This window comes from Nelusetta ayraudi, unplaced genomic scaffold (assembly GCF_046127955.1).
Source record: "Nelusetta ayraudi isolate G7.1 ecotype Tasmania unplaced genomic scaffold, CSIRO-AGI_Nayr_v1 ptg000021l, whole genome shotgun sequence".
Classification (NCBI taxonomy): Eukaryota; Metazoa; Chordata; class Actinopteri; order Tetraodontiformes; family Monacanthidae; genus Nelusetta; species Nelusetta ayraudi.
In genome coordinates this window covers 2,729,550-2,745,983 of record NW_027466071.1, presented here as the reverse complement: position 1 = coordinate 2,745,983, position 16,434 = coordinate 2,729,550, and the positions used below count along the sequence as shown (strand labels likewise).

Here is a 16,434-nt window from a genome sequence, read left to right as displayed (position 1 = left end):
CCCCTCCCCCCCCGATCCCCGCCCCGCCGGTGCAGGTACCCGCCCACTCACACGGCCGGAAAAGGAGAGGTCGTCTGCGAATAACAGAATCCTTAATCCACCCTGAGCGTGTTTACAGGTTCTAAAGTGTTTCCTGGGTGAGGCTGGAAAGGAGAGATGTGAAGGGGTTGGGGGGGGGGGTGGGGCCTTGGCTGCCGCACCGTAGTGTACACTCCACCCCTCACCCCGCCGGGGTTACGCCCAGTCTGGAGCCAAAGATATCCTCACGGCGGAGTATATTTGGTTCCCGGGGGCTGGCAGTTGCCAGGCGGGGGGCTATTTTTAGCTTTACTCAAGTCACCTGTCTTGAGCCGCGTACGAAACCTAATGAGCGTCTCTGTTATGCACACACACACACACACACACCCAAGGTTGAAATTAGTGGCCCTCCTGCAGTAATGCCGCTTGCTTAAATGGCACGGAAGGGTAAACAAACAGCTGTTAGTTCCACCAGCAAAAAGGAATTCAATTTTCTTGTGGTCGTGACTTTTCATGACGGTGCAACACACACACACCCACACACACACAGGCACCTAATGGTGGCTTAACCACTGCGAATGGTTTACCCGACATGCAGTGCAGACCGATAATCAGTGTCTGCAGTATCTCACGGCGCCCAAACACGCTGCAAAAGCCTCAAAAGCCGAAGTGAAGGACTGGAAGTGGGTCGTACCGATCTGGCAGGTCTTGCCCGTCCACTGCGGAGGGCAGAGGCATTCGAAGCCGTTCTCCATGTCGATGCACGTCCCCCCCTGAGCGCAGGGGCTGGAGGCACATTCGTCCGTGTCTGAAACGCAAAAGCAAGGCCTCAGGTTCTGGGATGGATTGAAACACATTTGGATCTGTTTGAGGCAGATCCATCACCGATCGGCATTTCAAAGAGTTCATCAGGTTCCGCATCCCGGCGGTAGGCGGCGGTGTCTGAGAGGTGAGATGACATTAAGGCCACGCGGCGCAGAGGAGTCTGAACTCTCACCTTTAGCGCAGGTGGGGCCGGACCAGCCAGCTGGACAATGACACTCAAAGCCGGACGGGACCTCGTGGCAGGTCCCTCCGTTGGCGCAGGGGTTGGACACGCAGGCGTGCTCGGCTGGAAGCCAAGCGGCAGAGGACGGAAGCTTAGTCGTCTTTTCTGCTTCTTTACATTCCCGTTTTCAGACACACGGTAAAAAAAAAAAAAATTGGAGAACGGTGCGGAGCCTGGTTTTACCGATCTCGCAGTTCTTGCCCGAGTAGCCGTCCGGACAGGCGCAGTTGTACTCATCCGGTTCTGTGTTCATACACGTCCCACCGTTCTTGCAGGGTCGGTTGGTGCCGCAGTAGTTCAGATCTGCGCAGAACACCAGTGTGAGCATATAAACAGCATATAAACTTTCATTACGGTGACAGATAGATAGATAGATAGATAGATAGATGTACTTTATTGACAACAACAGTCAGTTGCGCAGAGGCAAGGTGTTTTTTTTTTTTAGTTGTTTTTTATTGTTTATCACATTTTGGAGGTGATGTAAGAACAGATTTCTTTGGTTTGTTTTTGTTCTTTCTTGTATGGTCAGATAAAAGTCATGGGTACATGTAATAGGCACTGACTGCGGCAACCAGTCGTACGCTATTCTGTGTGTGTGTTTGTGTGTGCCAATATGAAACACCGCTCAAAGATGATGACATTCCGCCTAAAATAATCACCCGGAGGCTCATTCGGTCTCGCAAAGGTGCTGATTTTGGGTTGCAAGCCGCACGATGCCAGGAGACGTTTGCTGCAACAAAAAAAAAAATCAACTTTGGTCCAAACGCATGTTGACCAATCGCTCTGGGCCGTGTAAGACACTGGAGTGGCGCTTTCTAAGTCTGTTTTAGTTCCCCGAGTCCAGACTGAAAATAAGATGCTTGACAACAGCTCCCGCTTCCCACATAGCGTTGTAGTGTCTGGTGTGTCAACGTGCTGTTTACCTCGCGGTGGCCGCCGCCGCTGCCGCCGCCGGCACTCATTTCCCCAAAAATCAGCAGATGTTGGGAAATGACTGTTGTTTTGAGCGTTGATGGGTTTTGAAATCATCTCCGATTACATAACCGACATATCTTACATATCTGAATAAGCGTTTCATCTCCGTTCGAGAGACCTCCAACGGGACAACTCACGGAAGCTTGTTCGGGTCGTTGGGTTGAGTGTTTTTTTTTGGTTTGTTTTATTTTTTTTAGGATGAAGGATTGAAAATCAAGCATCTTTCAGTGGTCTGACCTTTGTCGCACAGCAGGCCTCCCCAGTTCTTCTCGCAGGTGCACTGCCAGGGCTCGCTGCACGTGCCGTGCACGCAGCCGGGGTAGGGCACGCACTCGTCGCAGAGCGGACCCTGCCAGCCGTAGTTACACCTGGAGGGAGGAGAGGAGCACGGTCAGTCAGAAACATCCAGGAGGAACTCACACTGCAGTCGCAGGGACGCAAAGACTCCCTGAAACGACCTGTACCAAGGTGCGTGAAGCTGACTGGGTAGCTAACGAAATAAATAAATAAACAAAGCAAGTTTAAAAAAAAAAAAAAATACTCCCACTCAAGTAAATATGTTGTTTCTAAGTCTGGGAAAATTCCACCTCATGTGGGCAAAGAATGTTTTCGCTGTGACATATGTTGTAAAAAATGTGTGCACGCGCGCCAGGAATGTGAAATATATTTAAAGGGCAGCTTCAGATTGTGCAACTTCAGGGTTATGGAAGAACATTGTTGTTGTTTTTTCCTCTCTTTTAAATCTTCTGGTTGCTCGGAGCAGGAAGATCGCAGTGACATCGAGTTCTATTAAATCTACCAAAGACAAGAAACTATCTGGACATCCGGTCCTGCAGAACAGGTTAGGGTTAATGATATAACATCAGATGAAATATGGGTTCTCAATAATGGCCTCCTCAAAGTCCTCATCCCCGCTGGTGTTCATGGTTTTATTACCAGGGCTGCGCTTTTCCCCGCTTCACGACTGTTTCTGCCCCAGTGGGACGGCTGGGCGCTTGTGTGGCGTCGCCCAACATCAAAACATCAGAGCGTGGCGGCAGCGGGGAGTTCACCGAGTGCAACAGTAGCTCGGTCGGCTTTCTGACGAAATAAATTCCCCCCTTATTTCACAAGAGAACACTGAGAATGTGTCCTCACGTACAGATTCAGCCTGAGGGAAAATCAGGCACGCAGACGCACTCCTTAACACACAGGGGGGGTGGGGGAGGGGGGGTCGGCCGTTAAAACAGGAAAAAAGAAAAGAAAAGGCAGCGATGGCAAGCGAGTGAACCATTACTTTGCAGAATGTGTGAAGACGAGCGGGCGCAGAGGAGCTCGACGGAGGAGCGAAACGCTGCAATGTTCTTCATGGATTCGGTGAAGAGCAGCAGATGACTCAGAGTCAAACACGTGTTGAGTCAACAGGTTTGGAAAGCAGAGAGCGGTGATGATGGAGCTGCAGCCAAGAGGCTCCTGATGGAGGTGACAGGGTCCCTGGCGCTGGTGTGTGTCTGCGTGTGCGTGTGTGTGTGTGTGTGTGTCTGCGTGTGTGTGTGTGTGTTATGTCTACGTAGACCATTATGCATGCACGCATTTGTATCTCTTTCCTGAAGTATAATTTTCAAACATCTTCTGGAATAACATGAACCCAGTCCACCCTCTGGTCCACCCGCTTGTCCACTTGCTGGTCCACTTGCTGGTCCACCCGCTGGTCCTTTCAATGTTTGAGGCCACGAAGCGAAGGGCAAGAAGGAGCAATGCAGGGTTGGTTATGTTGTGCAAGTACCAGGGACAATGTAGTGCAACTGGGGAATTGAAAACAGTGTAAACAGGTGACAGCCACGGATGCACCTCTTTATTACAAAGCTCAAAGCTTTTCTGCGATGCACTGTTGCTGATAAGGTCTTGTTTTCAGAAACTATCCTACGTCGAATCCAATTGAGACGCACCAGTAAAGACTTCTGATCAGGTGTGATGACCATGCTGTGCCGGACCACCAAGGACGACCAGTCGACTCACATTTCATTTGTCTGATGCTGTAAAAGGCCGGTTTAGAAACACATACGCTCAACAGTTTGGTGTCACCTGCTGAATTCTGCACTGAACTCCATTCTAACCAGTTTCATGAAATAATGTTCTTGAACGCTCCTCACTGATTTTGGTGCAATAACAAAGTTCTTAGAGCTGTCCAGTAGATTGTTTTATGAAGCTGCTGATAATGGAATTTAATTTAATTTAATTTAATTTAAAATGTAATCATTTGGGTCTTTTTTTGGGGGCAAAATGACAGCAGCTTGTTGGCACGATGAAAATTCAGGGAGTTTTCCCAAAATGACATCAATGGGCGACAACAGTTGTGCCATTCAGAAAACCGGGAGACGTAGAACAAGGGGGTGGGGGGGGGGGGGGGGGGGGGGGGGGCTTCGAGCGTGTCATGTGTTGCTCGTCGTCTCTCAGCCCCCCCGTCCCCGTGTCGGCCAGGGTCAAGCTTGGAATGAGGCGGCGGGCGGCCGTGGAACGAGGGCGAGCGCGTCTCCAGGGTGGTGGGGGGGGGTGAGAGAGATAGGGGTGGGGGGGGCGAAGGGTTAGCTAATCTGTTGGTTTATGGCGGCGCTCTGTTATTCCAAGGCCGGCGGTAACCTTGCCCCACCTGTCCTGTCATTTCTCCTTGTCCCGCTCGCTATTTTAGGCAACGACCCTCCCAGCAGCCCCCCCCCACCACCGCTTGGGTTCACAAACACTTCAAAATGGATGCCAAGCAAACACTCTCCCAGTGGCATGCTGCTGGCTCACTGAATGGGCCGCTTGGCTTCCAGTAGCTGCGTTTCCATTGCAGTTTTTCGCATTTCTATAATTTCGACAAAGTACAACTGTGATTTGCAGTGTTTCCATTGAACGCTATGAAGCACATAAGCTGCAATTCTCATAGAATCTCGTCCCGCAAGACCTCACATTGTGGAGGATGGAGGTACCGAACATTTTGCGTTTTAGAGCGGCTATTTGAAGTGAACTGGTCACGTGACCACGTACGTCACGTCCGCTGAGGTGTGACTGCGAAGAGTGTTTCCATGACACTTTAGCGATATACCTCAATATGGATACATCTGAAAAACCACAAATGTATAACTTCACTCGTACTCAAAGGTTAAGTGTGTAATATTTGGCGATTTTGGGAAGAAACAGCGACATCGAGTGGTTCCATTTTAGACCGCAGCGCTCTTTCGCTGCTCCTACTCCTACCCCTCCCAAGCTTGCCAGTGAACTACGGTGGGCTTCGCACACAAACCTGGATACCTCCACCACTTTCTTCTTCGTTGGTCTATTTGAAGACGCGAGCGTTCACCCTTACATACAAGGCAGGCTGTCAGCCAGCTGGATTGTCCACACCAGGCTTCCTTAGAAATATGGGGTGCAAGATGGCAGCGAACCGGGAGCAAGACCCTCATGGATCTTTAACTGAATGTTTTCAGCTTTTAATGAGATTGTGTTTCAATATACTGGAACTCATTCATCTAAATGAAGCCATTTAAAAAAAAAAATGTGTTTTTCTTCCCTTCAACTATGTGCTGCTTGTTCGGTTTCGTGAGGCTTTACCCAAAATCCGGCATCTACTGAAATAGCTGAGGTCTCTATTTTTCTGTCTTGGCAAAGAAGGGAGGGTGCTAGGGGAGGTGTTTGTCTTTTTTTTCAATCTGCATTCTGCAGAAGTGCCGCAGTGAGCTGCGCAGTTTTCTGTTGTTTCTTTTCACACCCGGTTCGGGTGTCGGACGTACAGACGGACAATTTGTAAGCTGAAACCGCCAGCACGCTGCGGCAATAACTAATCGGATCATCGAGTCAGTGAGCCCCGGATGTGTGTGTGTGTGTGTGTGTGTGTGTGTGTGTGTGTGTGTGTGTGTGTGAGAGAGTGTGTGTTTACTACAGTATGCGGCGCTGTCCGGCCCCTGCGGTCGGCGGCGCTGCCCTGCACACTGTCAGCCGTGCAGCAGCGGCGGTGGCGGCGGCGGCGAGGACAGCCTGTCTGGCTGCAGTGTGGGAGAACCGGGGGGGGAAACGCTTGCACGCGGCCGCAGGCCAAGGGTGGCATTACCCACAAGCCCCGTCGCCGTCCCATCAGTGGATGGAAGGGGCCACAGGGGCCAACCAGAGCTGAAAATATCCCCGAACCCAACACCCCACCCCCACCCGCTCTTCCTAAGACAAACCACACCCACCCGGAGGTCGGGACGGTGGGCAGGGGTTACAAGTGGAGGGGTGTGTGTGTGTGTGTGTGTGTGTGTGTGTGTGCCTGTGTGCGTGTGTGTGGGACTGCTGAATTATTTACAGGCAAAAAGCTCGCGCCCAAATCCAGTGGACGGACTTAGCCCGCTGTTGCCTAGCTACGTGTTTAGCAGTGTCACATGAGGGAGCGTAGGTTGTGTGTGTGTGTGTGTGTGTGTGTGTGTGGAAGAAACACGATACCAAACACACACTTTTGTTTTTTGTTGTTTTTTTTTCTCTCTGGGCAAAGCTGAGATGCTCTTTTTTTTTTTGCTTTTTTCACCCGTTGCTTTTCCTCACTGACTCTCCTTCCGTCTCCTCTGGACAACTTCCTCTATTTATTTCACCAGTGCCACTGAGTTAATATGCATGTTTCTTTTTTGTTTTTTTATTGGGGTTTTTTTTTTTCCTGACCTGCCGTCTTAACTGCATATTTCTGAACATGACACATCTGATTGACAAACTTGGTGGATAATTATCATTCGCAAAATCTGCTGATTAATTAATTTTTTTGAACTATGCAAAGAAGAAGAAGAAGAAGAAGAAAAAGAAGAAGGACAGAAGAAGAAGAAGAAGAGGCTACACAACTTCTCTAGTTGTCTGCAGCGCCGCTCATTTCAAGTTTATGGGTTTTTCTCCATTCTGTGACAACCAACAAAACAGAGAAGTGTGTGTGCGTGCGCGCTTCTGATTTGGGTGACGCTCTAAATCACATGTTGAGGCACATTCCAGGGTGTTCCTCTCTCTTCCAATCCTCCGGCCTTTTCCAATTAAAATGTCAGCTTTATATTCCACTTTTATGAGAGCTTTTTCAAACCAAACCTTCCTCAGTTGACCCCCCCACCACCCCCTCCCAACACACACACACACACACACACACACCACTGCCACCACCACCACCACCACCACAATAGTTGCCCCAGTCAGTGTGTTTGTGTGGCTTTTTAAAGCCCTGCCGTCCCACTGTGTCTAAATGAACGGTTCAGTTTTGCATGTAACGGCACCTAAACGTCTCTCCCGTCCCTCCTGGTCACATGACCTGCCGGCCGTTTTTAGGCCAGGATTCTATAATTACAATATTTACTGCTGCAAGCGGTGCAGCCTGACCATAAATACTAGTAAATGCGAGGCAGGATTGGGCAGTTTGCATTAGTTTACGCACCGCGCGTCCCGACCTAATGTGGCTCTTTCTGCAGATTGTGTGTTTTTTTTTGTTTGTTTGGTTTGACTGAATGTTTTCTTTTAATGAACGGTTGTGCAAAGACGAGCTGATTTATGGTTGCAACTGTTATACATTAACGCGCACTGTGTACATGTTGCCGCATGCGAGTGTTTCAGAAGGTGAGTCAGAAGATGTCAAAAAAGATCAAGCAATTACTCCAGCGCCCCAGAAGACGACGGCAGAGAAAGTTTGATTTGAAGTCGACAAAGCAATGAAGCAGCAGGCAGGTTGCAGTGAACTGATTGAAAAGCAGCAATGTGCCTGATATCATCGCTGAATTAAACAGCATTTCTAAAAACACATTCGGGTCATCAGAAAGGAAATCTCCCCTTTTGTGGTGCAAGTGCAGGCCTTCAATCTGAAATATGTTTTTTTTTTTTGGGGGGGGGGGGTGCTGAACCAGTAAAATGAATATTTCAAAGCATATCTGAACCTCTACCTTTGAGAAGAAGAACTGGAACTGTTCTTCTGATGTCATTATGGCGTTAATAACTCAGCTGTTGTTGATTGGTGAGGACCTACGAAAGGCGATGAATGATGATTCTACTAGCAGTCCTTCCCACCGGCTGATTGAGTGTCACATTGAATGAAGCAGCAGGAGAGGCGGGAATTTGTTCTCTTTTTTTGGCTCAGACTCAGTCCGATCGATTTTGGGCCCCCGAGGAGACGTTGTGTGAGTTCAAGATGCGCATTCCTCCAAAAAAACCGCAGCTCATAAAAACGATTTTTCATAAGACGCGTTCCGGCGAAGGTCTCCTGACTTTATGTCACCGCAACAGGCGGCCTCTCCCTTGTAAAAGCACCTGACCCGCCTCCGCCTCCACCCTGGAGTGTCGCTGCCTGCAGCCAAGAGGAACTAAAGACGCCGCAGGAGGAGACACGTTAAAACCACAACAACTTCATTTTCATTTATGTGCGGTACTGACGATGAAGATGATGATGATGGAAGACAACAGGTGTTTGCCTCTGATGCTTTAAGGAATCAAGGTGATTTTTTTTTCTCTTTGGACCTGGTTTATGAACGATGAACGGGTCATCGTGTGCTGTGATTTGATTGACGTGTGAAGCATCAACAGGTGAAGGTGATGGCTCCTGTCTGGGTCTGTGTGATTGTACATGTGTATGTATGTACATGCATGTATGTTTTCAAGTCAGCGTTCTTATACCTGCCTGTACACATGTATATATTGCCATTTATGTTGTGATATTAATTATAATTCACGGTGTGATATTAGGTAATGGAAAAAGGGGGTGTGGCCAGAGAAGTTTTGAACTTCTGTCTTTTTGATCATGTATTTGAAATGTGGATAAAGACGTTTTGTTCCTAACATGTACCCACACGGTCACGTTCATGTTTAGCTTTTTTTTTTATTATTATTATTATTATTATTACATTTTTATTTTTGTTTTGAACACGTTCACAATAAAGTAAATAAGCAAGTTTATTTACTTTTACGTTATTAGTTTAAAACTGACACTATACTGAAACTATTAAGGGGTCTTTGCACCCGCTCCCCCCCTGGCGCCCCCCCCCCCGCCCCTCCTCAACACCCCCCACCTCCTCAGGCTGGCAGGGTGGAACGCTGCACTTCCCCAGCAGGCCAGCGGCAGCCATAACAAAGGCCAGGAGAGGAAGAGGTGATGTGGGCTGCAGACAGAGGGAGCGGGGGAACGCCGAGGGCCGGGAGGAAACACGTAGCGGCGACAACAACGGCGAAGAGAAAGAGAAGCCCTCCCCATCTGCGTGTGTGTGAGTGTGTGAGTGTGTGTGTGTGTGTGTGTGTGTGTGTGTGTGGGCCATCTTTAGAACAGGAAGCAGAACAATGGCTTGCGGATCGAGCAGCGAGTTGAGGTTTTTGCTTGGTATGTTATCAACAAGTTTCTCATTCCAGCACCCTCCCCGCCCCCCTCCCCCAACCTGCTCCTCCCCCCACCCCCACCAGACCGCGTCACCACGCTGTCACCACTGTTTTCCTCATTAAACACTTTTGTGGGTCGGAGCGAGGGGGGTGGGGGGGGGGGGGGGGGGGTTGTTCCCATCCAAACAGGAGCATATTTTACATGAGCAGACAGCTGACATGGGGGAAGGCGGGGGGGCACTCACTTGCACTCCCCCGGCACGCTGCACGTCCCGTGTTCAGGGCTGCATCCTTGCTTGCAGATGGCTTTAGTGGGAAAAACAAGAGAGAAAAAAAAAATCAAATCTGGTGTTAGTTTCTCTTCCCGACTTGTGACAGAGTCATCAGCCAATCAACATTTTTTATTTTTTTATTTATTTGAAATTTTTGCATGAAAAATACCATTCCCAGTCATTTCCCTGTTTAAGGAAAAAGCAAAGGCCTGACGACAATGGCTGGAAGATTCGTCAGCGTTGCCACATTTGACACCTGGATTTCACACATTCTTCGGATTCTTGCAAAAGTGACACGTGACACAGACGTCAAGGAACTTCCAGAGGAGTTTGTGTCCGTTAAAAGAGAGAAAGGGCAGCTGGCAGGAAGCTAACGCGAGGACCGCTCTGATAGCGGCACCGCTGGCGGCCAGAACAATGGCTCACGTCAGCGTGTGGCCATTTTTGCGTAAAAGGTGAAAACAAGATGTTATTCCAACGGATGGAACTTTCCGTCTTTCCCGAACTGACAGCCGTTTTATTTGTCGGCGCATAGTTTAGCCGTCAACGGCCACTGCTTTCTGGATTTTATATAACAGCAAATTAAGACAGCATAGTGTGTGAACTATAATATGTGGTGGTTAAGTGCAAAGATGACAACATAGATAGATAGACAGACAGACAGATAGATAGCTACCTAACGAACTAACTAACTAGCTAGCTAGCTAGATAGATAGATACCTAACCTAGCTAGCTAGCTCGATAGATAGATAGATAGATACCTAACTAGCTAGCTAGCCAGACAGACAGACAGACAGACAGACAGACAGACAGACAGACAGACACCTAACTAGCTAGCTAGCTAGCTCGATTGCAGCTCCTGCTCTCATTACCTGTTTTGCAGCTGGAGGCGAGGTTAGTCCAGCCCTCCATACATTCAGTGTTGCCAAACTGGTCGCACACGTAGTGGCCGAAGTAGTCGTCCCGCGGCCGGCACACCTTGTTGCACTTGTTGCCGTAGTAGTGCTCGTCGCAGCGGACGCGCACGGTGTACTCCAACCGCACCGTCAGCCTCTTGGACTCCACCGCCTCCTTCTCCTCGCCGGGGTTCATCACCCCTTTGTAGATGCTGCGCTCGATGAGCAGCTCTTCATCTGGAGGGAAGAACAACAGTAAAAAAAAAAATATATAAAAATACAAAGCTGAGTGCTTAACACAAATATGAACAGAGAAATACCCCCCCCAAAAAAAAAATTCACAAAAAGCTCTGTGCAGTACAGATTTCTCTCAATAATTCATTTCAAAAATCAGAAGTTTGGGAATCTGGGTCAGACCGATACAAAAGCTTCAACAACACAAACTGTGAATGACATTCCATGGCAACGGGGTTGGTTCCGGCTGTGGGATTTGACCCGACGGCCCCGTGTTTCGCGAGATAAGATGGTTCTGCGAGTTGGCGAAGAATGCCTTGTTGTTAGCGCACATCTGAGGGAAGGTGTAACCTCCCCGGTCAAACTTCAATCTGTCCCGCCAAGAATGTGGGAGCAGAAAGGAAAAAAAACAACAGAAAAAACAAGAGGAAAATGAGGGGGGAAATAATAGGAAAATTAAGCAAGGGCAAACAATGTGGGCAGCAGTGAGGCCTGCGAGGGCTTGATAACCCAAACTCTTTTTTCTTTTTTTTAAGTTTTCCTGCCCGGCGCAGTGGTGTTTTAGCGCTGAGCTCCCCCCACCCCCTCCTCTGCCCGCCTCCTCCTCCTCCTCCTCCTCCTCCTCCTCCCACTCCTCCTCCTCCACCCACCTCTTCAGGATGTCCAGGCCCAGCTCCTCCGGAGCCAAGCCGGAAATAATAAGAAGCGGTGAACAGACGAGGAAGGGCGACATAGGAAAGGCCTTTTAGATCCTTCTCAAGGAACAGAAGAAGAGCGACCCAGCTGCCTTCGCTGACCCGACCGAGGGCCACTGCTGACCCCCAACACGGCGCTCCTAAATGCGGAACTCATCCTTCCTGTTATTGCCGCGATCCTCTTCGGCAGGTTTAAATCCACTTGAACGTGGTGGAAGGCCACTGCAGTGCTTGGCGTTGGTTTCAGTGACCTCGCAGCGTTAAGCTTTCAGGAAGGAGATCACATTTCTGTCAAATCCCCCAAAGCACTGAAAAAAATCCATATTGTTTAGTTGTAGAAGCTCCATGGCGTAGGTGAGGGTGGGAACGTAGATCAGAGCGGTGAATCAAGAGCTTAGCTCCTTCTTCACCAGGACAGATCGGTACAGGGACTGCATCACTGCAGGCGCTGCACCGATCTGCCTGTCGATCTCACGCTCCATCTTCGACTTGAACTCCTCCACCTGAGGCAGAGTCTGGAAAATGGTCCATTATTCCAATGAGTCCAACTCACGGTCAGCCATCGTGGCATTCAGGCGAACCTCAAGTAGATTTTACAAGCAAAAACAAAGGTTTTGTATGAGTTTTGTAGACATATCAGTGGAGCCACAGCAGCACAGCCTGCAAACCTCCAGCTGACACTAACCACCAAAGCCAAGTCAAGCTAACTCCATGTGAGTGCAACATTTTCCGTGTTACATTAAAACCATTGGCTTCAGCCTTTAACTCTCTGAGTGAAAGCAGCAAAGAAGCATTTTCTCAACTCTGCCACTTCTGACAGACACCAAACGTCCTCTGTGGAAGCTCGGACAACATCACGACAGTCAAAGTTGATCAGCGACGCAAACGAGAGCAGAAATCCCAGCAGTGCCACCATTTTCACGCCGTCCCGTGCGACTGAGTCTCAGCGAGTGAACGCGCTACCACACATTTTCCGTCCCTCACTCACACACCACCTGAAACACCCCGGCACTCGCTGCTGCTCATCTCCAGCAATTAGATATAAAAATATAGACCAATCGTGAGCTCCCAGCACTGGAGGAGACGCGCGGAGCGAGGCCGCTGTTACCAGGGAGAGCAGCAGAGAGTGGGCCACAGAAAACTGCCTTACGTAAACAGTGAGGGGCTTCAGATCTGAGCAGCCGATGGTGTCGCGAGCGGCGCGCTGGTCCGCTCGTCCCTGCAGGGGGCGGAGGGGGGGGGGTCCTTTCATCCAAATGAAGAAGTGTCGCCAGGCGTGCACGTGCGCTCCTCAGTTCCCCTGCAGCGAGCCGCTCGCAGCCGCAGTCTTTCTGCTGGGCCTGCAAGTTGTGGCACTTTTTGACCCTTGACCTTCTGACTGCTTGTGACTTGTTACAGCGATGATCTTTGAACCCGAGCCAAGTGTGAGTTCACACCAGGCCTTCTACAATATGATATCCCAGGAAGACCACGTGGATGTCAAATTTAAAGAGGCAGTGATACAACTCTGGTTACTACTACTGAGACTACTACTACTCTACTACAACTCATCAGAATAATAATAATTATGATCATAAAGTCATTGAAAAGATGGAGGTGCACACATTTTTTTGGCCAGGATTTACTGCGACGTGGAGACAGAACGGAGTGACGAGGTCTTTTTTTTAAATTTTTTTTTAAATCTATTTTTAGAAAAGAAACTCTGAGCTTAACACAAAGCAGATGAAGATCAGTGTGGTGAAAACATGGCTCGGTTCACCTTGTGTATGTATGAATGTAAGATACTGATCACGAAAAAGAAAACAAGTCTGAGCAGCACAGACCCATCCCAACTTTGCATTTTATTACCATTCCTGTTATTACTGGCTGGTTATAGTAAAACAAACCGCTGCAGGTATGAATTGTCCATTGTCACTATCAGGGATTTTATTTACGCTCCAGCACAAACGGACGACGCACATACGCTATACGCCTGATGCAAACAGAAACAGAAATTTGTACCACGACTGGCGCTGATTTGGAGGAACTTGGAGGGTGAGATTCTCTGCGTGGAAATTAGCGTCTCCAAGAAAACCAAAGCAATTTGCATGAATGTTCAGTCATCCAAATGACTTGGAGGAAAACGAGCAAAGGCCTTCACTATCACCATCAATTCAGTCTTGAAGTGCTGAAGTGCGAGGTGCTATTTTCAGTGGTGGATGAACCCAGACCTGGAAATCTGCTCTCAGTTTCTGATATCCTGGAGTACAGATGTTCCCATCAGCACAATATCTGACCCAGTATCTGTCACGCCAGCCAACAATCCGCCAGCCTCGCAGTCAACAACATCCCCAGCCTCTTTTCTCTTGCCTCCACTGCTTTGTTTTTAAACAGCCGGGGGCTTCCTGAAGCATAAACAGTCTTCACAAAAGCCTGCTTTTTTTTTTTTCCTTTCTTTTTTGCAGGGGCCTCTCCAGCCTGCTGTCTGAACCTGTTCACACAGCGCTCCAGCGCCACAGACTGGAACTGAGAACAGCGGAGGAGTTGCACGACTTGATGAGGAGCCTCTGCACGGAATCCCTGCACTGCATCGTCATCTGCAGCTTCTGCAGGCTGTAATTCGCATCACATTGTCCTGCGCTAGTCTGCCACAATAGCTGCGGCCCAGGAGGATGAATATGGGCAGCCTTGGTCTTGTGTCAGGAACAACACAGTTGCATCAAAAGTGACTTTGCAGCGAGTGACAACGGATCAGGAGGATCAGTGTTATTTCATTTCTTCTGATTTCAAGTCTGAAAAGACAACCTGCACTCCGCACACACAAAACATGTAAACTGAATCAGCGGAAGGCTTTGCCATTGGTAAAGAGGCTGTGGTTCTGCAGAAGGTGTCGGGATAATTCTTTTTTTTTTTTTTTCTTCACACAGCCCACTCCCTCGGTGTAGAAAACACCTTGCAGTGCAACATTACTTTACAGCTTTGTTTTCAATGGTCTGTTTTATCACTTCGATCAGAGCCCTGCTCATAATGAGAATGCACACTCGGTATCCACGTCGATTGTGGGACTGGGCCCTTCAGGTTGGAGACCTGCGTTGGCAAACAATCACAGAAGCTGAATATTGATGGGGTGCCAAAGCCGCCTTGAGGGGGCATTGTCACACAGCCCTGTTCCTGTGAACGTCCCACGGAGAGGCAGGCTCCCTTTAATTCTCCTGTAATTTCACTAATGCTCGGTCTCCCTGCATGCTAGGACCCACAGCGGGGAGCAACACGTCCGAGCCTGCACTCAAGACAGCTGTTTTTAAAAACGACTTTGATATAAAAACAACATTCAAGGCATTAATCTCAATCTGAGGATGAATTTGACAAGATAGAAAAACAGAACAGGGTCAGTTTTGATAGTTTGAGGTTGGACACCCAGCATGGTGAGAACGCTCCGAACTGAAAGTAATTATAAGGTGTCAACAAGTTGTTGTTTTTTTTGTTTCATTCTTTCTGATAATTTACTATGGATGGATGGAGGTTGAGCTTTTACAGGCTCTGGAAGACTCAAGAAGAGGCTGGAAGAGTCGGAGCGAGGCCTCAAGGCCTTGGGGAGGTCTCATTAGCAAAATAACCCAAACCACTAAAATTACACAATTCTCAATACCAAAGTGGACACCACAACAGAAGAAAAAAAATTATAAAAACCCACACAAACTTAAAGAAGAAACACTTCAATATTTGCATTAAGGGAATGACCATGAGAAGGTTCCAAGCTTTTGACTGGCAGTGTCCAGTAGCTGCAAAATGTTCTGATGCATTGATACCAAAACACTGGCAGGAAGCAAAGGAGTAAGAATTATACAAATGCAAGTGAAACATCAGCCAAGGACAAACAGACCTGGTTTGCACAAAAAGTCTCATTTGACAGCATCATTCAGGTAACTGCAAAGTTTAAAATGCTAAAATAATATGAAGGATTTTTTTTTTTTTCTCAGCAGCTGCAGTGGACGTGGGTGGCGGCGCACGCTCGGCTTCGCACTCACAGAAAGTCAAGGCGCCTTTTCTCACCTCTGCACACGCAGATGCAGCAAAATAGCAGGGAAGCTAATCGATGGCAGCGTGCAGCGCGCACATCTCCAAACTAGTCCCGACTGGTGCGCCCCGCAAAGCTCTCGTTCCCACACAACTAAAACCATTATCTATCTAGTTTTGTTCGCACCATGGGAAAAAAAAACAACACCGTCATCATTACACAGGAGTGGCAAACGCAACCCTGCGCCGCTGAGCCGTGTTCACACTTTGATCGTTGCAGAATCGCTGCAATTAACAGAAATAGTTTTCATACGAGAGAAGAAAAAAAACCAACACTTTTGAAGCAGCGTGAGAAGAAAAGTGTGACAGGATATAAAGAGAGGAGAAGCTGCAGGGATTGTTTAAAGTGTGTGTGTTTGACATGAACCTTACCGTTGGTGTGGGTGCCGTTGTCCTTGTCCCACGCCTCCACGATGACGGTGTAGGCCCGCTGGAACACAGAGGGAGACGAGGTCAGAGGTCAGCACCACGCACACTGACACACACACACACACAGCGCCAACGTGCCAAGACGCTGCGTTCACACGGCCAAACCAGCGATGAGTCACTTATAAAAAGTTGCACGCTGTATTAAAAAAAAACAACGAAAAAAAAAAAAGAAGGTGAGTGACGAAAGAGCGAGCGAGCGGTGGGAAAATCTGTGTTTTCCCACCGCGCTGTCACTGATTGGCTGCCGTCAGCCCCGAGGCCTGTAAACGGGAGCTGCCGCGACTCCCTTCGGAAATTCTGTGGAAACCGACTGCAGCGACATTTCCCATGTCAGGTTTGATGCCTCCGTCACTGCAAAAAAATATTCACACATTTTATGGAATTTCCAGCGAAGTGTTTGCAAAGGGGCAAAAACGAGCTAGACTTGGATCACTGAGTGCAATATGGCTTGACCTTCTAGATGATTGGACATTATTGAGTACATTTCCAAT

General features: G+C 48.6%; 1 protein-coding gene across 2 annotated transcripts in view; it reads right to left on the bottom strand.

Moving 5' to 3' along the window:
• The window catches only part of LOC142889070 (protein jagged-2-like), a 48,768-nt gene that overhangs the window by 16,097 nt on the left and 16,237 nt on the right, over positions 1–16,434 (bottom strand). For both annotated transcript variants that reach the window (XM_076027644.1, XM_076027645.1), the window contains exons 3-9: positions 15,887–15,944; positions 10,506–10,766; positions 9,607–9,667; positions 2,279–2,409; positions 1,250–1,369; positions 1,016–1,129; positions 713–826 (exon numbers count right to left, since the gene is read on the bottom strand). In XM_076027644.1, the coding sequence (XP_075883759.1) occupies positions 713–826; positions 1,016–1,129; positions 1,250–1,369; positions 2,279–2,409; positions 9,607–9,667; positions 10,506–10,766; positions 15,887–15,944 (859 nt within the window). The remainder of the gene's footprint in view (positions 1–712; positions 827–1,015; positions 1,130–1,249; positions 1,370–2,278; positions 2,410–9,606; positions 9,668–10,505; positions 10,767–15,886; positions 15,945–16,434) is intronic.